General features: G+C 39.6%; 2 protein-coding genes across 3 annotated transcripts in view; one reads left to right on the top strand and one right to left on the bottom strand.

The window, feature by feature from the left end:
- LOC139459513 (coiled-coil-helix-coiled-coil-helix domain-containing protein 5-like) overlaps positions 1–21751 on the bottom strand; it is a 433260-nt gene that overhangs the window by 50907 nt on the left and 360602 nt on the right. The gene's annotated exons all lie outside the window — the stretch shown is intronic.
- LOC139458740 (neuronal acetylcholine receptor subunit alpha-10-like) lies at positions 1362–21393 on the top strand. 2 transcript variants are annotated; one of them, XM_071240149.1, is made up of 7 exons: positions 1362–1437; positions 12435–12500; positions 13230–13369; positions 16168–16212; positions 18362–18471; positions 18941–19476; positions 20719–21393. In XM_071240149.1, exons 2-7 carry the CDS (start codon positions 12452–12454, stop codon positions 21069–21071), a joined length of 1233 nt encoding a protein of 410 aa, XP_071096250.1. In that variant the 5' UTR covers positions 1362–1437; positions 12435–12451; the 3' UTR covers positions 21072–21393. The 2 variants fall into 2 exon arrangements, with proteins under 2 accessions (XP_071096250.1, XP_071096249.1); XM_071240148.1 differs by having other exon boundaries at positions 13209–13369.

Genomic DNA, 21751 nt, shown 5'->3' with positions numbered 1-21751 from the left:
AGAGGTTCTCGGGATAGTTTTCTGATATTCTGACCCGGGTTCAGTCCTTTGCCCGAACCGACGTTTTATAGGCTGTAATTAAATATATAAGCGACAATACCGTTTCAATTTTCATAGCTATAGTTCCAATAATGTTCATCGTTAAATTACTACCATTTGCATTTCCTATTTCCAGTTATGTAATCACAACCAAAGGAAAACATATTTACTAACTCGTAACAGATTGGGTTTAATGAGCCACATTAACAACGTATTCTATGTGACTTGAATAATGTCTACATCGCGCTACAAATAGTGTAATTCTCGAAGCACTGAGCACTCGGACATGGCGTGGATTTCTGGCGTGGACACTGTCATAAATTAATGTTCATGAGAGCATATTGGATTTATTAACTGAGGCGGTAGGTGGTAACAAATATTCACTACACGACTTGTTTGTTTAACAACTCGCAATACACCAGCTTTGTGTCAGCGGACTGTATTCAATCTCGAATCTGGACCAGACAATCCAGTGATCGTCACCATGAACATCTATCTACGCAATTGGGATATGACACGCAATCATCCAAGCCCGATTACCCGATCTATTTAGCCGCCTTTTACGACAAGCATAGGTTGCTGGGGACTTATAAACTTTCCAGATTCCAAACAGGTCTTGAGGAACGTAATATGTTTACGACATTAAACCTGCCAGGTCGAGATGGAACCTGCCATGTACCTTGTGTCAGCAAACTACAGACCCGTATTGTGGCTATCAATTCCATATACAAGCCTCAATTGTTTATTGTTGCTAGGCAACGCCACACTTAAATATCCGCGAGAACCATTTGCATTAACCATCACACCATCATCAGTTTAATGTAAAATACAGCATATATAACATTGTGCATTCATTACTAAAATAATACATACAACAATCAAGTGATTTGCGAAATTACTATATTGACGTCCACTCCCAATCAACTATAGCTTTGTTATCATGGCCTCAGTACGAGCTTGTTTTTATAAATCGTTCAGGTTCCATACACATGACAGAAATCGTTTTATACATTGTTCCAGTAAGACCATTAACGGCCTATACTTGTGAAACGCAGCCATATTAATTCTGCTTTTTACATTCAACGCGGGACCACAATCCGGTCAACTATGAATTAATTTATTGTACCTCAGAACCTGTTCTGATTCAAAAGGTGTAGCGAAAGTACACAGCAATCTCATGGCAATCATTCAGTATACTTTCCATTTGTGATAACATGACGAACGACCGCCGTCAATTCTTTATGCACTGTCAAATATCTATTGAAGAGAGATTCAATATAGGAGTTAAATAGATTGACATATGAATAGCTCTTCTATTGAATCTTGAATGTGTGAAGTGAAGATCAGAGAGTTGTGATCGTCAGTGGAACACCAGCGGGCAGTCGGCTACCCGTGACAGTGAGTATATAAGACCTATTCCGTAGTTTTTGTCAATTATTATTATTGTTATTTTACATATAGTTTTCATTAAACAAACGTCTGAAACAGAAACCAGACCGTGTTCTCTGTGATATTCTTTATAAAAGCCTAAAACAACCAGACGTGTGTGAGGCTTACTGACTGGCGTTTCCTTCACACGACATGTTAAACAGGTAGTCACAGTCTACCGTTTCACCAAGATACTTCTCCTGACCTCCGATTATAGTATACCAGCCGCACCCGTGGTGATTCCGGTGTAGGAGGACCAGGCCACTCCCCAGGATCATATCACTCCTCTTAGGATCATAACACCACCCCTTTGCTGGATGAAAACACTCCCAAGGATCATATCACTCCCCTGAGGATCATAACACCACCCCTTTGCAGGATGAAAACACTTCCCAGGATAAAACACTCACTCCCCTTATACTTTCTTCATAATGTATTGACGATAAGCATCACCTATCCTAATTAAGTATACGTACCTACCCAAACCTTTAAGTTCGCTATATAGATACAGTTTAAATATTTCATTAATACGTCAAGAGTTATTATAAAACATCCTAACTTGAAAGCTCTATTTGATATTATGCTCTGTAAAATAAGCATTGAACGATATTTATTAATGAAAGGTAAAAATAACAATTCCTTGAAAGAATGAACATTTTATATGCGCTTTTTGCTTGTTATCTTATCTTTATTCGTATACAATTTGTTTCAAATGTATATTCCAGTCTTTAATAAAACATTGTTCAAATTAAATCAGCCAGTCGATTAGATTAACACTGTGGTAATTGATGGTATACTTGAAATCCTTCCTATCAAAGGTCACTACTCCGAACTGTTTTTTCAACTCTCCCAACGTTGCCAAAGTTAGACATTAAATGTTACACACTACTGCTTATTGTAGCAATTGTAAGATAAGTAATGAGAGACCCAAAGCTGACTTGTCATTATACTACCAGGATCAGTGAATATTATTATAAAATGTATTTAATCCATACGTAAGTATATATTAATCATAAACTTCTATTTGTTATAATGCTTTTTATGTAATTAGTAAAGATTGACTGAATTATTTATCCCTGGCTTTACCTCCAATGTTAGAATAAATTGATAAACTTTCGTTTCTGTACCAGCATGTCAATATAACAAATATAAAATACACAAAATATATAAAACCGTTTTGACAAAGTCCAAAGTTTTAGCACAAATATATCACACTACACGGACATTTCCCAACACGGACATTACCCACACAGACATGTCCCCACATGGACTATATCCCACGCACTATATTACATTATATATAAATAACAAAACATGACATGTATTACATATTTAGTATGGCCTTTTTACATCAGTCTCCCAAATATTCACATAAGTCATAGTATAACGTATATCGGTAAAATAAAGCAATAAACACACATAAACTGTTCTTGACGGTATGTTACCTATGACCTTTAAACTATAACCTTCCATGCAAGTCGGATCTTCTTTGTCGGACGACTGTAATTTATTGTCCATCATGTGTCCATACCTTTTAACTCCTACCATGAAAGTGGTGTGTTACTTTGATAAAGGATGTATATAACTTCATGGTTTAAAGTTATATGTAGACATCTGCTTAAATCTGTGTGTATGTGTAAATATACTAGATGAGTTATTTTTAAATATTTCTAAAGAATGTTCCATTAATTAAATATATATGTGATAAATATGGATTTTAAAACGGCAATATTTATTTCCACTTGGTACGGTGAAAGGGGATTAATAAACTGGCAAAACCTGTATAAATATCTCCCCATCAACGTTCGAACAAGCAGCAGTAGTATATAAGTTATTCCTTAGTATAAACTTGATATAATGTCACATGTGGTACATCAAAGGTAAACAGTTGTTATTGAGATATATATATAAGAGTGTATGTTTATATAAATCTTTTGCTCATAGTGAACAAGTGTTGTACAGAATCAATGATATTAAGAAGTATTTCTTTGTCAACGTTGACGTGGCCATAAAGGACTGGTCGACGGTCATATCCATAAGCATAATACAGCTTTCAGATCTAACCTCAGTGTAATTTGGACAAGTGAATAGGCAGTGTAACAATCTCATCAAAATCAGATCTTAGTTCTCGCTGCCGCTAAACAAAGATCTGAGGACATCCCATAACGGGTCACGTCAGACCGACCTTTCGCTAAGGAATTACTGACAAGAAGTTGACATTAGCCAATCAGAAGGCAGCTTTCTCGTGCTTTACGGCACTAATTCCAAATTGGCGACTACGCTTCGAAAAATATTTTGACAAATTCTCGCTTAAAATTTGAAACCCGAACAAAGGAACATTCTCGAATGGCTAATTTATGGTCTAGATTGTATAGATCCAGTCGTTAAGCCCGTAATTATCGTTTGGAATACCCCGTTTTAAAGTTTTCGAGGTTGCATGATTAGAAATCACATTCCGACTGTCACTTTCATGATCTTTCTCCGATTGGTCAGATGAAAGGTCATTCTGACGTGACCCCTAATGGGATGTCCTCAGACCTTTGTTTAGCGGTAGCGAGAACTAAGATCTGATTATAACGAGATTGGTAGTGTAAAGCACTTTCATTGAAACAACCACATGAACATTATCGCTAATAAATCTTTCAAATATGTGACCGTTCAAACCACTACATCCTTGTTTTTATTTGCAGTGAAAATATACAGTTTTCCTAAAATACATTATTTATTACAACTTAACTGAGAAAACATGTGATTCATGGTTTTCGTTTTCTCGGGGCGATTGCATTAAGTATCTGCGGTTAGTTTGAAAATCAGAAGTTAAAACCTTGACTTACGATGTAATGAAATAACGACCTATCTATGCTTCTTATTACATTCATGCCTTCCTGTAGTAATGTTATGGCTATCAAATACCTCTCTACAGATGTGGTTAATAGCATTCTGTGGGTTGGTTAAGTTCCCCCTGCCATCCAAATAATGGTCGGCACTGACGTTGTGATCGAGGCTAAGGAACCCAATAATCCACCTTCAGCATGGAGGAAATATTAACTTTGATAGTCATGTAAATCCGACATTTGACTTTGTTTGCAATGTAGTTTCCGGGCGATACTACTTACATTACGTTAATTCATGTTTGTAAAAAAGTTGAGAAACCAATTGGGCAATTTAAAACTGCTATGTCCTTTTAAGGCGACACTTTTTTTTATTTCTATGTTTACGGATTTCAAACTCATTTCCAAAGTGAGGCAGACCAATTAAAAAAGCCTCTCATATTGTTTTTACTTGAATTTTGTCCTAAAAAGTTAGGTCGGTATGAAAACAATATATCCTAGAGTAACAAAAGTAAAATAACTCAATTCTTCAAGAACATTTTATTATATCCCTGGCACTCAGCTTGTGCACAAAAGGCAACATAACAATATTTATGTCATGGGTGGAAATGCATGAAAGCAATTTTGGCAGAATGGGCAACGTTTAACTCTTTCAACACCAGCCAACCAGAAGATTACTGCTGTGACACCAAGTTCCCAGAGATTCTTGTGTAATAGATGAAGCCAAAATTTATCAAGGAAATTATCTGCTTGTAAAACATCTTTGCTACTACATGTTTGGCCATACACTATTTGAAAGGTCTAATTAATGTATTACATTATTATTATTATTATTATTATTATTATTATTATTATAACACACACGTCGAAGGTTGCCATGTCAGTAAACATTAAAATAACTATACAGTATACATAAAAAAGATTGTTTCACCGACATAATCTGCTACAAGGTTCGTGATTGGTCACACGTCTCACTACATCTCGGTAACGTTACCTATAACTGATACTTTTATAAAAATATTATGTCAACAATATCAAACTGGTGCTCTGTTGTTCGACCATCTTTATCAAAGGAAGGGCGGGGAATCACCACGTGTTGAACTGTGAGCCAACGGTGACGGACAGTTGGACGTGTTGATATAACATAGTTTCCCCGACACGCATGTGATATGTGATGGCGTGGATTAATGATTCATAGTGGTGAGGTGAGGTGAAATGGGGTTTAACGCTGCCACTAAGATTATTGCACTAATATAGCGACGTGCATGGACGTGTGTGTGTGGCTGCTTGTACTAGTCCGGACTGATGCCGATTTATAGTGCTAGCCCACTGAGATACCATGCCGCAGTTTAACATGAATACCACTCAGACACAGTATACTGACTCCGAGCCAGTCCTTGTTTTAGGCTCTTAATGCCGAGCGCCAAGACAGGGCAACAACAAGTACCATCTTATAACGTCTTTTGTTATAACGTGGCCGGGGATCGAACCCCGGACCTTCTGATTCGTAGTGAAGTAATTGGACGTACACAGGAACAAAATACTTTCAAAGTCCGACATGAGATCATTTTCTAAACCTGACTTGTTATGTAATGAAATAACGACCTTGTTGCCTCGTATTACATTCATCCCTTCTTGTAGTAATGTTATGGTTATTAACTACTACGCTACAGATATGTTTAACTATATTCTTTGGGTTGGTTAGGTTCAGCCTGCTTTCCAATTACTGACGGAAGCTAATGTGTTGTTTTTGTCTAGCCTTTCTTTTTATTACCTCATTTGTAGAATCACTTTGTTACTTGTTTCAGCCATTTTTTCTAAAAAAAGGTTGGGACAGATTTATAACCCCACTCCAGTTTTCGCAACAAGGTAGACACTATGAAAAGACCAAATTATGTGAAACTACATCAAATATCAGAAAATGACAGACAAAAGTAAGATTTTTTCTCCGAACTGTCAAAGGTTACAAAATGAAAAGAAAAGAAAAGTTGTTTCTGTAAACTTAAAAAAGAAAAAGGGAAATGTTTATTGCATTCAAGATACGCATTTTACGAAAGATATATAACAGAAAATATAATGTCACCATTTTATTTGAAAATACCAGATATTAAAAAGGATTTAGTTATAAAGAAAATAGAAATTATTTGATAATTAAGAAAAAACAACAAAGTATTTTCTATCACTTGAAAAACAGATGTTCATAAAAAGGCTATTATTGAACTTTAAAAGGGATAAAGAACTCTTGACAGATACCAAAGATATTATTGATCATGTTCAGAAATACTATCACAGTTTATATACAACAAAAGACACAACAGATATTAATCTTGAAGATTTGTTCAAAGAATCAACAAATCAGACACAGACTCTCAATGGATAGAAGGTGAATTATAATATGAAGAAGTGCTTTGGGCTTTGAAAAATATGAGAAATGACAAAAGTCCCGGCCCATCCGGAATTCTTTAATTTCTTTTGGAAAGATATGTACAATTCCTAATTAATTCTATAAATTTTGCCTACCGAAAAGGTGAACTTTCTATCAGTCAAAAGCAAGGTCTTGTAACATGTATTCCTAAGAAAGATAAATCAAGAGAGGAAATTGTTTTACCGACCTTTGTCCCGACTGAACATAGCATCAGCAACTCGAATTAAAAAAGGTACTTCCGACTATCATTAGTGACGATCAAAGGTTTTATGAAAGGAAGATACATCGGTGAATGCACCAGACTTATATATGACATTATGGATTTTACAGAATACAAGAACATACAAGACTTACCTATATTGATTGAGTTAAAAAAGGCTTTGATTCAGTTGAATGGAAATTTGTAGAATCTTGCTTTGATTTCTATAGGTTTGGATCTTCAATCAAAACATGGATAAAGACATTCTACAATAATTTAATGTTTTGGTTAATGAATTTTTGTCAGATTTCTTTACAGTTCCGAGAGGATGCAGACAAGGTGACTCACTCGCCATACATATTCTTAGCAGAAATTCTTGCACATATGCTGCGAGAGAATGAAAAAGTAAAAGGCTTAAAACTGCTCAATACAGAAAAAAACGCTTGATACAAGTTGCAGACAATACAACAATCATACTTGACGGATCACACCTTTCCGGAAACTATAGACTATAGAAATTCTGTAAAAAATACCCATCTTTTTCTGAACTGAAAATGAACATAAAAGAAACTAAAATAATATAGATAGGCTCGAAACAATATTCAGGCACACAGTACGGTAAATGACTAAATTTAGGTCCCAACGACCTTTTATTCTACACAGTTTCAACACAACAAGGCAGAAATAGTTGAACAGAACTTTAAAGACAAACTACAAGAAATTAATAGAATAATGACACTGTCGTCCCTAAGAGACTTAACACGGTTGGGTAGAATTATTGTCCTCAAAAGTCTAATTTTACCATCTTTAAATCACCTTTTTACAACACTTCCTAATCCCAGAATGGACACTATTACAAATCTGAAAAATATGTTTTAAATATATTTTGAAGGACAAACCTGATAAGATAAAACGTACCACTATTATTCAAACATATAAAGATGGAGGACTGAAGGTACCACTCATATTTCGAAACAAAAAAGCTCAAAATATAACTTGGATACGAAGAACCTTAGCCTAAAATACAAAGCTAAGCAAACTCATTGAACTTATAAATCCATTAAGGAACTTGCATCCAACAGAAATGAGATCGAAATACTTTAAAAAGATGTCTTACCTAAAATCAAAAATCAGTTTTTGAATGATGTCTATGAAGCATGGTCTAAAATACAGTCACGGAAAACAAACTACAACGCAGAATTACCAAAACAGTACATATGGGCAAACGATAACCTCCAGATTTGACATGAACATCTAAGAAATTCGCAAGGATCTTATAAGACAATATCAACTGGCTTTGTACATACATAATGCGTTTTTGTTACGAAGTGAATTGTTACTTTGACTTTGTATCTTATAAAATGTGTTATGTAACTCCGTTGTATATGGACCCGTGGCCTTTCATACAATAAAGAATTGAATTGATTTGAATTGACTGCGTGTTGATCTCGTGTTGACTACGTGTTGACATCTGGACTGACCAGTCATTTCTGTCTTAAACATCTCATCAGCTCACCTCTTGAATACATACTACTTTTATTCCTTGTCACGACGTTTCAGAGCTACTTTTTGCTCCTTCATCAGGCGAATGCTTAGGAAGAACGTAGAGGTAACATATAATGTGGGAAGGTGTGATTCTTTGCGTGCCTCATCCCCTCCTGTACATGGAGATGGATGGAGAAGAAATGGATGTCGTGTAAGGCGGGGTTGGCGGTTGAGCTGGTATTTTCCAAATACAGCAAGGGCGCATTTAGTAATTTTAAAAGTGAGGGATCCAAAATATACAAACTCTGTCTGTCAATTATATTGCCTAAAACAAACTACAAGTTGTTCCTTGTTACGCTTATGTGGGATTATGTATCAACAATAGGCTTGATTGGTTTAAAACGGCTGACAATATAGCTCTGCAGGCCAAGAAGGCATGGATAAGTAGTTTGAGCAGTTCACACTCGTTACAACCGTTTGCACCAGTTTTCTTCAAAATCTTTGAGGCAGATATAATGCCTGTTCTCTATGGTGAGGACGTCTGGGGCTTCAAAAAGGTAGAAAGGTTGGATAACGTACAAGTGGATGCATGTAAACGCTTTTGCATCCAACACCACTGTGTCAGGTGAGTGTGATAGATACTCCAGACCTGTTCTTCACATCCTGTTAGGATGGTACATCACCAATGCAATTACCTGGATCAATTCGGTGACTTTTGTTGATTTGGTGTCATTCTACACTGATGCTTTGGTTTGTCTTGTCTAGATTCGGACCGTCTCCGTGGTCTAGTGGTAAAAGGTCCGCCCGGAGAGCGGAAGGCCCGGGGTTCGATTCACGGCGTACCATTTCACCTGACCTCGTACAGATTGGATTATTTACAGACCCACGTATATTCCTTGGTTTAAGCATTACAATAATAATTCATTCCTCAATATGCATTATATTGCCCATAAACAATGCCCATTTCAAATTAGAATGAAATAATGTTCCGATACTTTATAACTTTGCAGTGCTGATTGATACGTTGAAGGGAAATGACCTCACATTGCGCATTTGAGGTCACCCATTGCTTCGGACGTCACCCATTGCTTCGGGCGTCACCTTACGTAGTCAGAACAATAATTTTGTTGTTTGTTGTTTAACGCCGAGCTTAGCAAAGTTTCCAGTTCTAAAACGGCAGATTGTAAATAATTGAGTCTGGACCTGACAGTCCAGTGATTAACATCATGAGCATCGATCTACGCATTTGGGATACGATGACAATCATCAACCAATTCAGCGAGTCTGACCACCCAGTCCCCTTAGTTTGAAGTTTTAAAGATATATTGTCAGCAGGATTTTATCATAGTATTTTAAATAATGTGTGTATATTGATAGCGACAGTAAATGATTAAAATAACCATTTAACTTCTGGTTGGCGGAATAATAAACCCCGCTGCATTTGATTTTGTATTTATTTTTTAAGATTTCATTTTTTTAATCGCCGGAATTCGTAACTCTTGCCTAACATGACAAATATACCGTTAAGGTGTAGCTATTTAGAACCTTTATGATAGGAAATCTCTTTGGGTCTGTAATATCGAGTATATATAGAGAAAACATTATCTATTGAGGCTGCCGTCTTGATAATATCGTCTTAAAAAGTAGGTTCTCTTTGACACATTTCCAATAAACTACTTTTCAAGCACACTCGTTGGTATAGTTGGTCAATATGTCGTTATTTGAAATAACAACACAGGTTGAATGAAAGACACCTGTCTGTTATCCAGTATGACATAACTGTAACCATGCACGGGGTGACAGGCTTCTTGTTCAGTTATATCCGCTGTATAACCACACGGCATCATTAACAAGACAGTGTTGTGTGATCGACCAGTAAGCTAGTTATCTTGACTTACATCAAAGCGATATTAATAAACTCCATTGTCAGTTTACTGTAATTACCAACGTCTCGAACCACTTGCTTTTTTTAAGACATATAACATGTCTTGCAGACAGGTATTATTAAGCATGAGCCCAACTATATCAACAAATATATGCTTCTGTAATCAATTACCTTTAAAACTTGCATCAGAGACCTACGGCTAATTTTAATGTTAATTAAATGTTAATATTTGATCGAAATCGTATGAGCGGTCGGGTAGCCTAGTGGTTAAAGCGTTCTCTTGTCACGCCGAAGACCCGGGTTCGATTCCCGACATGGGTACAATGTGTGAAGCCCATTTCTGGTGTCCCCCGCCGTGATATTGCTGGTATATAGCTAAATCGGCGTAAAACCATAATCACTCACTCGGAATCGGTATACATGTACTATGCTTGAGTGGGGTATCCATGTTAAACTGTGGCATTGTATCTCATATACACATGATGGTTAAGCTTTGCTAGAGTGTGGCAGTTCTTGTTTGTCTTGGGGGTTGAAGTCAGCTTGAAAGTGGTTAATGTATTCAAGCTTCATGCTTGTGGTGATATTCTGCCCGTTGGTTGCTTTTGCCACAATACAAGCAGACACGGGTGTTCGACGTGTGACCCTATGTGGCCAGCTCCGGTTCAGGGTATTCGTATCAAGATTTCACATGAGGTATTTAAGCTACGTTATGTTCAGACAACTGGACTAACGTATTGCACAGTTACACCCTTTCAATGTATAGGGTTAATGTGTACCCACAGTTGCTTTGATTCATCATTCTATCTGTATAGATATAAAATTGTCAGATATTAACTCTTGAAATAAATCTGGTGATGAGTAACACAATATAGGAATTATGAAACAGATGCTTAATTAAAGATAATAAAGACAACAAGAGCGTTTCGCCGTTATGTGTATGTTCACTTAGTTTTTATCATATTAAATATATCATTTTTAAATATTTGGAAATAAAACAACTGAGAATAATTAAGTTGGATTAGATTTTCAAAACATAATTTTAACATTGTTTTGATATATCAAAGAAGTTTAATTCTTTGCAAAAGTGTTACAGTAACGGTTATCGTTCTTGTTTGAAGTAGTTCTGATGAAATCCTTCGAGAGGGACACGAGTCGACATTCGGATTGTGGGACACGAATGAAATACTCTAAAGCGTATGTTTACGAATCAGGTACTCTATCGATGTTGAGTTGGACGAGTTATGTTAACTTCAGTAAACACAACATAATTGTTTAATATCTTTTGTTTAAGATGTCTTTAAACCCTTTTTTGACAATTATATTATTACACAGCATGGGTGAGTACTCAACGTTGATGATGATGATTTCGCACTCAAGAGTGTATTCGACCAATTAATGTGGTGGGACCTTTTTATTTCTATTTCTTTAATATATTTCTTTAGGGCTGAAGGTAGTATATGTTCTGCGTGATTTTCTGCTAAACGAGAGGAGCTGTCAGACGAGTTCTGTTTAATCCATCGTGTAAACAACTTTAGATGTCAGATTTCTCTTGGTTGATATCTTCACCGTGTATGTAGTGTCTCGCGCCGGAAGCCCAATAGTCTATGTCGCATCACGCCTCTCTGGTTGTGTCAGGATCCGCTGCTCTTGTGACCGAATCCCAGTTTACCCCGACCCTTGGTCTACCTGCACCACATCGGTGCCCCCAGGATCCCTGAAGTGGTACACGCCTTTCCCCTGCGCCACCTTCCGCCACGTTAAGCCGAGACACAGCGACATCACTACGTTACTGTTCAAAGCCAACTCTACTGTATTTAAAATATATTTTATAACCTGAGCTAGATTTGCAATTATTCAATTCCATTCAATCGTTAACAACACAGTTTTAAAGATTACTGACTGTCAATAATGCTACAATTATTATTGATTACTTATGTTTTAAAGTAATTATGTTTACATTGAAATGAGTGACAAAGGGTTGTTTAAATATTTAATTGTTTGATAAGATTGAATTACGGCGCTATCGCAGGCAGTGTACAGAGGATTATAACTTACAATAAACTGTAAACGAAACATTTTTTATGAGCTATTGATTCATTCCGTGTTTGTTTCTGATCAATATTGTCACTGTTTACTTTTCAGACTTGTTCAAACTTAGGATGAAGATGGCCTACCCCCTACATCTGACTTTGGCGATTCTGCTCGTTGGTAGGATATTTGACACATTTCTCTTTCTGATATATTTCTTTCTCAAACGTCTGATATATCGAACACGGTGTTGTGAAACAAGGATGTTCTAGCTGTTCCCACGGAGTGAGTGAGTGAGTTAGTGAGTTAGTGAGTTGGGTTTAACGCTGCTTAGAACAGTGTTCAAGTTATAGCTAGGTGTGTCAGCTAAGGTAGGGGAACGCCCGAAGTGATGCAGGTGTAAGAAATTTCTCCTTCTGATACCACGAACGTTGGATATATCGAACACGATGTCGTGAAACAAGGATGTTCAAGCTGTTACCAAAGAGTGAGTGAGGGAGTTGGGTTTAACGCCGCTTAGAAGAGTGTTCCAGTTATGTAACGGAGCCTGACCCAATGATCCATTTAGTCGTTTCTTACCACAACTTTAGGTTGCTGAGGATCTATTGTAACCCGCAATCCCTTCAGGGGATTGATATTATGAGCAACGATCCGCTCCGTCGAAGTATGATGTCACGCTGTCCATTAAGTCCACTCGTACGACAATACCGCCTCCGTGGATAGTGTTAGCCCGGAGAACGGAAGGTCGGTGGTTCGATCCCCGGCCACGTCATACCCAAAAGACTGGTAAACAGTTTTTAAGGCTTATAAATGGTACGAGCCCCCCCCCCCCCCCCCCCCCCCCACACACACACACACACACACACAGACCTCCCCACAATTGAATAGTCAATTATAAATATCTTTTAGCCACAGCAACAAGGGGAGACTACTCAAGTGATGAAATTGCTCTTCTGGCAGCCATTCGAGCCAACACCAGCGTGGACGTCAGACCGATACAGAACACTGTCGTCATATCCACCATCTTGCTGTTTGCTCTCAATGATGTGGTAAGTGTTCCCTACATACCCGCCTGTGAACTGAAATGAAATCTCGATAGTTGGAAACCTCGATAGTAGGAAACCTCGGTAGTCCGGAAACCTCGATAGTCGGAAAACTCATTAGTCCGGAAACCTCGTTGGTCCTCGGAAACCTTGTGGTATGGACTACTTATGGGAACGTCTGTGTATGACGAAACTACGTACTATGATTCATTAATCCGTACTATCAAACTGAACTGTCTGGATAAACGTGGTTTCACTGAACTAGCGTGGGCGTCTTTAGTTTGTTTTCACCTTAGTTTGTTTTCAACATGTTTCACGAGTCGACAAAACGTAAACTCAATTTGTAAATGTATTGCCCCCGTACGATTCTGCATCATACCAAGATTTGAGATAAAACAACCTCAATATATGCATGGTTCACGTACAGTTGTGAAAATTTAAACACTTCATGAAACCAGTTTGTTATCATACTAACGATACCGTGATTATTTCACACACATATTCTTATGGGACAAAACAAGGGATCGCATGAAAAGTTAGGAAGAGTTCGTAGGGGATCATATTCAATGATAACTGCAAAGTGTTATTCCAAAGTATGTATCCAGACGCAACCATGTGGCGGAAAAGCTAGCACCCATGGATTGCCTTGTATGGTCAGAGAGTGATGGACAATTGCTTCTGCGTAGAAGTAGTCATCATTACGAGACAATACATGACAGTAGCGAAAAAATGGCAAGAGGTAGACGTGATTAGATCGGGGAACTCACCCCAACAGGCTGCTAATGATCTCAACAAAAACATGAAGGTCGTAGCGTTACAGTAATCAGATACTAGTAGTCATGAAGCACACACGCTATGTTTATGGCCGTAACAAACATTTAAGTGATCGACTGCGCAAGCGGTTGAAAACGGCAGGATTGAAAGGAATCAAAATGACATAAGTGGATCTTGTTAGGAATGGGAACACCCCAGGACTGTCTTGGCCAGCTGAAGGCCGACATTAAACCCAGTAAACATCTGTGGGATCAACTTAGACGTCGTATGCCGCAATGTCATGTGGCGTCTCACAGTCTTTGCAGCTCTGTAAGAGGAGTGGCTCCAAACTCCACTGACTGCCGCCAGACCAGTAGGGTCACATTTGTTAAAACTATGATGTTACATAGCTGTCAAATATATACTGAACAACAAAAGTTCCTGTAACATGGAATAGGATTTAATGCAAAGTTATGTTTTTTACCAAATCTGAAACAATTCCGGTTCGCAACAGATACAAGTGTTCAAATGGTTTAATTTGCCATATTGACTTCAGAAAATGCGTGATTTCATAAAAAAACTGAACATGCCGAAATGTCAATTTACAATTCAATAGCGTGTGTGTCCACCTCTGGTTGCGATGCAAGCAACACATCTTCGTCTCATGGAATGGACCAGGCGTCGCACAAAGTCCCTTGGGATATCTGTCCATATCTGCTGGAGGATGTTTCAAAGTTCCTGGAGTGTCTGTGGAACACGTGGTTGACGTCGACGGCGCCGATCCATCTCATCCCGCATGTGCTCGATTAGTGAGAGATCAGGGGAGCGAGCCGGCCAGGGGATGACATTCACGTTGTTTTGTTAAAGAGATTCCTGAACAAGTCAAGCAATATGAGGCCCGGCGTTGTCACGTTGAAAGGTAATGCCTGGGCCATGACAACGCGAAAACGGTAGAACAACAGGGCCGATGATTTCGTTGCGGTAGCGCTGTCCATTTCCCTCTACCACTACCAGACGGGTCCTCTGTCTTGCTGTAATCCCACCCCATACCATGTCCCCAAACCGATCTTCTTCCATGACACAATGATTGACGTAACGTTCACCACGACGTCGGTACACTCGAATCCGTCCATCACTGTGCATGAGGTGAAAACGAGACTCGTCAGTGAATAGAACTTGTCTCTACTGCATGGCCGTCAAGCGTAGACGTTGTCTGCACCACTGTAGACGTGCTTGACGGTGGTTTCCTGTCAAAATGGGACGTCTGGCGGGTCTTCTGGCGACAATCCCTGCGCATCTGAGGCGGCGACGTATGGTTTGTGAAGATATTCGTCGAAGGCCAGGGATGCTTCTTGCAGTCACTGTTGCTGGCTGGAATCGATTTCGTATGTGTGTTGTTCGAATCCAGTTGTCTTGTCGATTATTGGTTACACGTGGCCTGCCACTCCGAGGATGGTCTCTGACTGCATTCGTCTGTTGCCAACGTTGCCATAAACACCAAATGGTGTTTCTGTGGACGTTAAATTGTCTTGCAACATCACGTTGACTCGATCCTGCTTCAAGCATACCAATGCCTCGCAGACGCTCATTTTCGGACAAGCGTGGCATTTCGTAGTGTTGAATAATTGCGTAATTTTGTTGTTTTTCTGAGTGGTTGTTGCCTTCACGATGCTAAACAATGCATATGGAAACCCGTTAACGCACATGTTTTTATACCCATTCTTGGGTAGTGAAATGCATGGGGCTTGCATAAAAGTCAACTTTTGCATGGAATGCATGCTTTTCTGTAGCAGTTTCGTTTTTGTGACTTGATTCCATACGTGTACTACAATATTGAAAACCAAACTTTACTTGTTTGAAAAATACACTAAAATATTGGTGTCACAGGAACTTTTGTTGTTGGGTATACAAGACACGACCATTGGTTCAGGTCATGCAATCCCTTATTTTGAGTCCACCAGGACGCCATGCAGAACAACAGAGATGGAAGGTAACCCTTTTAATGAATCCAACCTACGCTGTATATCTGATACACCATTTATCCTTTGCAGAACATCGGCTCGGAAACCATGTCATTGTCCGGGGTTTTGGTGGTTGTGAGTATATTAATGATGGTGAACACAGTTAAATATGTCTTAGTTTGCTAGGTTTTGAGTTTAAATCACAATATGGTCACATGTACATTATTTACACATTGACATGATCACGTGTACAGTATTGACCCTTGACGTGATCACATGCACAGTTTTGACGAGATCACATGTATAGTATTGACACATTGACGTCATCACGTGCACAGTATTGACCCTCAACATGATTACATGTATAGTATTGACCCTTGATGTGATCACATGTGTAGTATTGACCCTCAACGTGATCACATGTACAGCATTTGCCCTCGACATGATCACAAGTCATCAGCAAATAGAAATGAAAATGTTCAGATATAAATATGCAGTCATCAAATTTACCATCTAGATATGCTAAGTTCATTAATAAAAAGAGAAAATAACACCGGGCTTAAGGTACACCCTTGTTCACCACCACAAGCACTCACAAAATACTCTGTTAATCTCTTACCGTAGTTATATGTTACAGTAGCTTTTACATTTTCATACATACTTTTGATGATTGTGAAAAATTTACCATGAAGACCATTTTGAAGCACAACATACAAAAGCTTTGATCTGCGATCAACGTGATCACAATGTACAGTATTGAAATGATCACATGTACAGTATTGACCCTCGACATGATCACATGTACAGTATTGACCCTTGACGTGATCTCATGTACAGCATTGACCCTCGACGTGATCACATGTACAGTATTGACCCTTGACGTGATCTCATGTACAGCATTGACCCTCGACGTGATCACATGTACAGCATTGACCCTCGACGTGATCACATGTACAGTATTGACCCTCGACATGATCACATGTATAGTATTGACCCTCGACATGATCACATGTACATCATTGACCCTCGACATGATCACATGTATAGTATTGACCCTCGACATGATCTCATGTACAGTATTGACCCTTGACGTGATCTCATGTACAGCATTGACTCTTGACGTGATCACATGTACAGTATTGACATGATCACATGTACAGTATTGACCCTCGACATGATCTCATGTACAGTATTGACCCTTGACGTGATCTCATGTACAGTATTGACCCTCGACGTGATCTCATGTACAGTATTGACCATCGACATGATCTCATGTACAGTATTGACCCCTGACGTGATCTCATGTATAGTATTGACCCTTGACGTGATCTCATGTACAGTATTGACCCTCGACATGATCACATGTACAGTATTGACCCTTGACGTGATCTCATGTACAGCATTGACATGATCACATGTACAGTATTGACCCTCGACATGATCACATGTACAGTATTGACCCTCAACGTGATCACATGTACAGTATTGACATGATCACATGTACATTATTGACCCTCGACATGATCACATGAACAGTATTGACCCTCGACATGATCACATGTACAGTATTGACCCTCGACATGATCACATGTACAGTATTGACCCTTGACGTGATCTCATGTACAGTATTGACATGATCACATGTACAGTATTGACCCTCGACATGATCACATGAACAGTATTGACCCTCGACATGATCACATGTACAGTATTGACCCTCGACATGATCACATGTACAGTATTGACCCTTGACGTGATCTCATGTACAGTATTGACATGATCACATGTACAGTATTGACCCTCGACATGATCACATGTACAGTATTGACCCTCGACATGATCACATGTACAGTATTGACCCTCGACATGATCACATGTACAGTATTGACCCTCAACGTGATCACATGTACAGTATTGACCCTCGACATGATCACATGTACAGTATTGACCCTTGACGTGATCTCATGTACAGCATTGACCCTCGACGTGATCTCATGTACAGCATTGACCCTTGACGTGATCACACGTATAGTATTGACCCTCGACGTGATCTCATATACAGCATTGACCCTCGACGTGATCTCATGTACAGTATTGACATGATCACATGTACAGTATTGACCCTCTACATGATCACATGTACAGTATTGACCCTCGGCGTGATCACATGTACAGTATTGACCCTCGACATGATCACATGTACAGTATTGACCCTCGACGTGATCTCATGTACAATATTGACCCTCGACGTGATCTCATGTACAGTTTTGACACATGTTGACAGCTCTGGAATGACCCTCGACTGACGTGGGACCCGGCATCTGCGGGAGGAATACAGAGGATGGTGGTCAACACCAAATACATCTGGAAGCCACCACTGGTCATTGAAAATGAGTATGTATACATGAGCGAACTGTGGCATTTACTACACCAAGTACGTGAGTAATATTATGCCTAATTTAGTAAGAAATACTGTGTTCAAATTAAAACACTCGTTGTTACATAAAGTACTACCATTGCTTCTCAAAGCAGAATCCCCATGTGAGGGGACGTGGTATGACAAGAGACCCCCCCCACACACACACACACACCAATCCACACACACACCTTTTGGTTTTGCGCCCAATGGAATCTTCTGTGGCCAGGTTTTGTTCTGAGAATAAGATTGTATCTCTTGAAACAGTGATCGAAAATATTCTCTGTCTTTTGCGCAGCCTTGGCCTCCCTTTTGTGTCATGTTCCCTCTTCAGCGCCCAATGGAACCTTCTGTTACGGCAGGTGCTCGGGACTGGTTGTCATGTGGCTTTGACGATTTTAATTTACATAAACCTGAATCACTGACACAAATCTCTTCCCTCCCCAGTATCAACTCTGCGGCCGTTCTAGGAAGCGACGGAACCCCTCTCCGAGTGTATTCCAACGGCGAAGTATTATGGTCTCCCCCCATCTCCACGACCTCCAGCTGCTCTGCAGACATAACGTACTACCCCTATGACAAGCAGACATGTTCTCTGACGCTGGTTGGCTGGAGTTACACCACGGATGAGGTAGACCTCCTCACTGACCCCAACCGTCCGTTCGACATGAAGTATTTCACCAATAATGGAGAGTGGCAAATGTTGGGCACTGGATATGAATACACTAACGTGACCCAGGGCGTTATGACATTCCGGAAACTGGTGTTCAAGGTAACTGTCCGTCGACAATGGCAGTTCTATGGCCTGAACATCATGCTGCCCCTTATCCTCAACTCCATCTTGATGATGGTGGTGTTTGCCTTGCCCATAGAGTCTGGGGAGAAGATGGGGTACTGTCTGACTGTCCTCCTGTCCTACATCGTCCTGCTGACTTTGATAGCTGCCAACCTGCCGCCCATATCCAGTCAGACGTCCATCATCCGTGAGTGGCTTAGTGAAGTAGTGGCAGATGTGATGGTAGACGTTACATCATCAATAGTTACATCAGATGTACAGTTAGTAGTTGTAGATGTGCAGTGGGAGTTTGGTAGTATGTCAGCCAACCACAAATGGGCTTCACTAACTGAACCCAATGGGCTTTGTGAGGCAACAATTTTAACTGTTCGGCTACTCCATCACCTAATCTTTATAGTAGCAGCATTAGTGATTGAGTGAGGAAGTGAGTGAGTGAGATGGGTTTAACGCCGCTATGAACAGTATTCCCGTTATATCATGGCGTGTCAACTGACTTTCTTACTGTGGGGAAACCCACGGGCATGGATACTGACAAAGCTAGAAACGTAATCGGTGCTAACCGGGATTCGAACCAACGATCATAGGTTTCTGGCGCGCCCAAAGGATGCAACTCTGCACAGCGAGAAGCATTTGTACCCAAGACGGAAACGAGTAAGTCACGAAACGATACGTGTATTCTTACTTTTTATTTTTATTTGATTCGACACGTTCTCATTGCTCGATACAAATTTTGCGGAAGAACAGAATTTAAAAAGTGGTAAAGCTCGTTAGTTTCATGAAAAACGTAGCAGCTGTATGATATAGACCAGAAGAAAAAGTAACAGTTGCATGATATAAAGTAGAAAGATAGTAGCAGGTGTATGATATGGACTGGAAGAAAAGGTATCTGTATGGTATAAAGTAGAAAAATAGTAGAAGCTGTATGATATAGACCAGAAGAAAAAGTAGCAGTTGCATGATAATGACCAGGAGAAAAGGTAGCAGCTGTATTATATGGACCAGAGTGAGTGAGTGAATTTGATTTTACGCCGCTTTCAGCAATATTCCAGCAATATCACGGCGGGGGACAGAAATAGACAACACACATTGTACCCATGTCAGGAATCGAACCCGGGTTTTCGCCGTGACGAGCACAGGCTTTACCACTAGGCTCCCCGACAGCCCCATATGGACCAGAAGAAAATGTAGCAGGTGTATGATATAAAGTAGAAAAATAATAGAAGCGGTATGATATAACGTAGAGGAATAGTATCAGCTGTACGGTATAGACGGGACGATGTAGTAGCAGCCTAATCAAGTTATACACAGGAATTTTCAACTTCTAGGCTGTTGGACTAGAATACATATATTGTTCAACAAATAAGCCTCATATATACACGTATACATCACCCATGAGTAAATGTAGATACTCACTATTTGTCCTTTTCAGAGGTGTACCTGTCCGTGGTCATGTGTGTAGGCACTGCAGGCACACTCTGCACTATCGTCGTTCTCCGCCTGTACCACCAAGATGAGACCAAACCAGTTCCAGCGTGGCTGCAGAAGGTCACCCAGTCCTTCCTGTCTCCCCTGGCGTGCATCACCTGCACGTCAAACAGAGTGGTCTCCCCTCTCGGAAAGGACTTGCCCGAAGGTACCGAGAAGAAAACATCTCCCCAGCGTGGCTACAGTGCAAAAGAGATTGCGCATATACTGGACAAATTTCTCTTCCGTATTTTCGGAATCTTCATGTCTCTCACGACGATTGCTTTCGTTTTCACCCTTATGACTCATTATATTTAACATGATGATGTGCCGCTCACTGTACAGCAACACTTCTTGTGGATGTGGAACTGTTCCGTTCCGATCAGAAAGAAGTGTGCACTTGTGCATGTCGTAATCCGTCTGAAACTGTCGACTGTACTCCAAGGAACATACTATTGATGAAACAGTCCCCCCCCACACACACACCCACACACACACCACCATTGTCAGCCAACGTTAAACTAACTTCAGTTGAACACTACTCCCAAATATCGACGTAGGTGGTTACGTGTATTTGATTTAGTGGTTTATTACGAGTGTTTATTTGTTTATGCACCTCAATTCACCTCAGTGCGTGATCTTGTCTCTAAAACACATGAAATAAATACAATTGTTCTGCATGTCAATTTCAGTTTTGTCTTTTTCACCTGAAACACTTCCGGTGACACACAGACAAGATATCGGTAACAATCAACCACTTGTCTTAATTTTAATCCATGCGAAGCTGAAGAGCTTGATTTTACACAAATCTAATACTGAAGCACACGCTACATGTGGAGTTTCCATAGGAAGTGACTTTGTTCCATATGTGCCTCTGTTCACCCAGCTATGAATGGGAACCCAGTAGGATGAGATGGCAATGTGACAGTTAACCTTCTAGCGCCTAACAGGCAGCTCAGGCTGATGGGAGATGATGATTATTATTAGTATTATTACAG

Source organism: Haliotis cracherodii, unplaced genomic scaffold (assembly GCF_022045235.1).
Source record: "Haliotis cracherodii isolate W230 unplaced genomic scaffold, xgHalCrac1.p SCAF_13, whole genome shotgun sequence".
NCBI classification, from domain to species: Eukaryota; Metazoa; Mollusca; class Gastropoda; order Lepetellida; family Haliotidae; genus Haliotis; species Haliotis cracherodii.
Note: the sequence above shows the minus strand (reverse complement) of the source record. Positions and strands in the feature narration are given on the sequence as shown.